Raw genomic sequence first — 2,253 nt, forward strand, 5'->3', positions numbered from 1 at the left:
AAAGTTTTGAGAAAAATTAAGAAATTTCTGAATTTGAAAGTTTAAAATTTGCTAAAAAATTAATTCAGAAAGTTTGAGGTTGACCTCAGAAAAATTGACATTTCTGAGTTTGAAAGTGTGAAATTTGCTAAAAAATTAATTCAGAAAGTTTGAGGTTGACCTCAGAAAAATTGACATTTCTGAGTTTGAAAGTGTGAAATTTGCTAAAAGAAAATCAGAAATTTTGAACATTATCTCAGAAATGTTTGAGTTAAAAACTTGGAAATTTCTGTGTTTGAAAAGTAAAAAGAATTGTAAGAAAATTCTGAAATTTTGAGATTAATCTCAGGAATTTGCTAGAAAAATTGTTTTTATGTAAAAAAAATTTTTTTGAATAATAAAAAAACAAATGATAAAAACTTAATAAGATTCAATTTTATTTTATTTTTTGCAACCTTCTCAACACCGCTGGTGGCGGCCCACTTAAAAAAAAACAACCCTGCATTGAGGTTAAACTTGAAAACCAGTCAGTGAGGAGTTGTGCATAAATCAGTCACTGCGTTGTTTTTGTTTCAGGGTGACGGTAACGACGTCGTACTTCGGTCACGCGGAGCAGGTCTCTCAGGAAATGTACCAGTACGTGGACTGCGGCGGGAACACGACCTCCATGCACGGCCATGTTCAGGTCTACCAGTAGGAAGGAAAAAGTCTCCGTCAGCAAACCTCCATGTGTAAACTCATTTCTCAGTGAAAATAGTTTCTCCTAAAATACTCATCTGGCCTAAAACGTTGACCTCCTTCACAGTATCTTTTGCAGTATGTGCTTTGAAATTTGACGTTTTCCCCCTTTTAGACTGCAGAGTTCCCCACTGCAAAAACACAAAACGTTACCAAGTATTGCTACTCTGGTTTCCAGTTCAAATTTCTTGGTAGACAAAATTAACTTACAAGTAACTTTTCAGAAAGATGTAGGAGTGTTTTGAAGGTGAATACTTCCTTCTTACTGCGCCGTTACCTAGCAACCCCAGCCTAGCCCAGCCCGTTGCCTAGCAACCCAGTATTAGTTCCACTGGCAAGTTATTTCACTTATAATGTTTAAAGTAAACTAATCTAGTACCATATCTTCCTGAAAAGTTACTTGTAAGTTAGTTTTGTCTTATTTTAAGTGAACTAAGATATTTGCACTAGAATTTAGACCAAAAATACGGGGTAAGATTTTGTTTTTGCAGTGTTCCTCCATGTTCAACCTGTTGGAAAGCAATAGATTTGATGCACTTTAGAGCGTTTTAGTGGAAGTTGGATTGTTGCAAACCTCTTTCCTCTGTCGGCAAGCTGAGACAGAAAACCACTGAGCTACATTTCTATCCATACGAAACTTTTTTTTAAAAATTATTTTATTTCACTTATGGTCCTTTGATGTAAAGTAGTGCAATATTAACAGCTATCTCATGTCACTTTTTCTTTTCTTTCTGTTATCATCAAGCACAATTAAAGGCAAATGTGAAAAGTTTTAAAGTAAACTGATTTTATTTAGTGATTAAAAGGAAGAAAAAGTGTGAAAAAGGGAAAATGTTGTTGTTTTGGTCCAAATCAGCACAGTACAAAAGGCTAAAAATACAAATCTGCAAATGTACTCTTTCTGGGTTGTTTTAATAAAAATGTAACCGAAATCAGCTTTTTTCCAACTTAGCTTTGTACAGTTTGCTGTTCTTTTTTTTATCCACTCTGCACTGTGTAACTTTAATACTCAATCATGAGTTCTTCTCCTGTTTGTTGCTACCCTTTTTATTTCATTTTAATCCATTTAATGTGCTCTGAAACTATTAGATTTTCCAACTAAACTAAGTTTTTCCGTCTAACTTAATTAGTAATCATCCAGGTTGACTAATGTTGAAACCTTAATGTGACTTTTCCTACCATTTTTACACTCCAAGCGCCGTCATTATTATTATAACAGTATAGATGTGCATAGTTTTTAGTTTGGTTTTTGTGGCTTTTGATGCATGAAGTGGAAATTAAAATTATAAGTCCATTCTGTATGTTTCTGTGTTTTTGTTGGGGAAACTGTTAGTTTTCCTTGTTGCCACTGGGTGGCGCCAAGTCCATGTTTGTTTCACATTAGTGAACATTGAATCCTGTAAAAGTGCCAGATTTAGCCATTTATTTAAACTATGGGTTTCTGCTTCTAGAGTAAAATGAAATGTTTACACGTCTTGATAAATGTTCATATAACAGGTGAATTTGACGCAGTACATTCAAAACTATTGACATTTA

The 2,253-nt window shown here is 34.0% G+C and overlaps 1 protein-coding gene across 3 annotated transcripts in view; it reads left to right on the plus strand.

Moving 5' to 3' along the window:
- Positions 1 to 2,016, plus strand: part of LOC106958876 (transmembrane protein 106B) — a 14,035-nt gene extending 12,019 nt beyond the window's left edge. For all 3 annotated transcript variants that reach the window (XM_015051025.1, XM_015051027.1, XM_015051026.1), the window contains exon 8: positions 556 to 2,016. In XM_015051025.1, the coding sequence (XP_014906511.1) occupies positions 556 to 676 (121 nt within the window). In that variant the 3' untranslated portion in view covers positions 677 to 2,016. The remainder of the gene's footprint in view (positions 1 to 555) is intronic.
- The last annotated feature ends 237 nt before the right edge of the window (positions 2,017 to 2,253 follow it).

The sequence above is a fragment of the Poecilia latipinna genome, unplaced genomic scaffold, assembly GCF_001443285.1.
Source record: "Poecilia latipinna isolate Pla-1442-1.1 unplaced genomic scaffold, P_latipinna-1.0 Scaffold1024, whole genome shotgun sequence".
In the NCBI taxonomy this organism is placed as follows: Eukaryota; Metazoa; Chordata; class Actinopteri; order Cyprinodontiformes; family Poeciliidae; genus Poecilia; species Poecilia latipinna.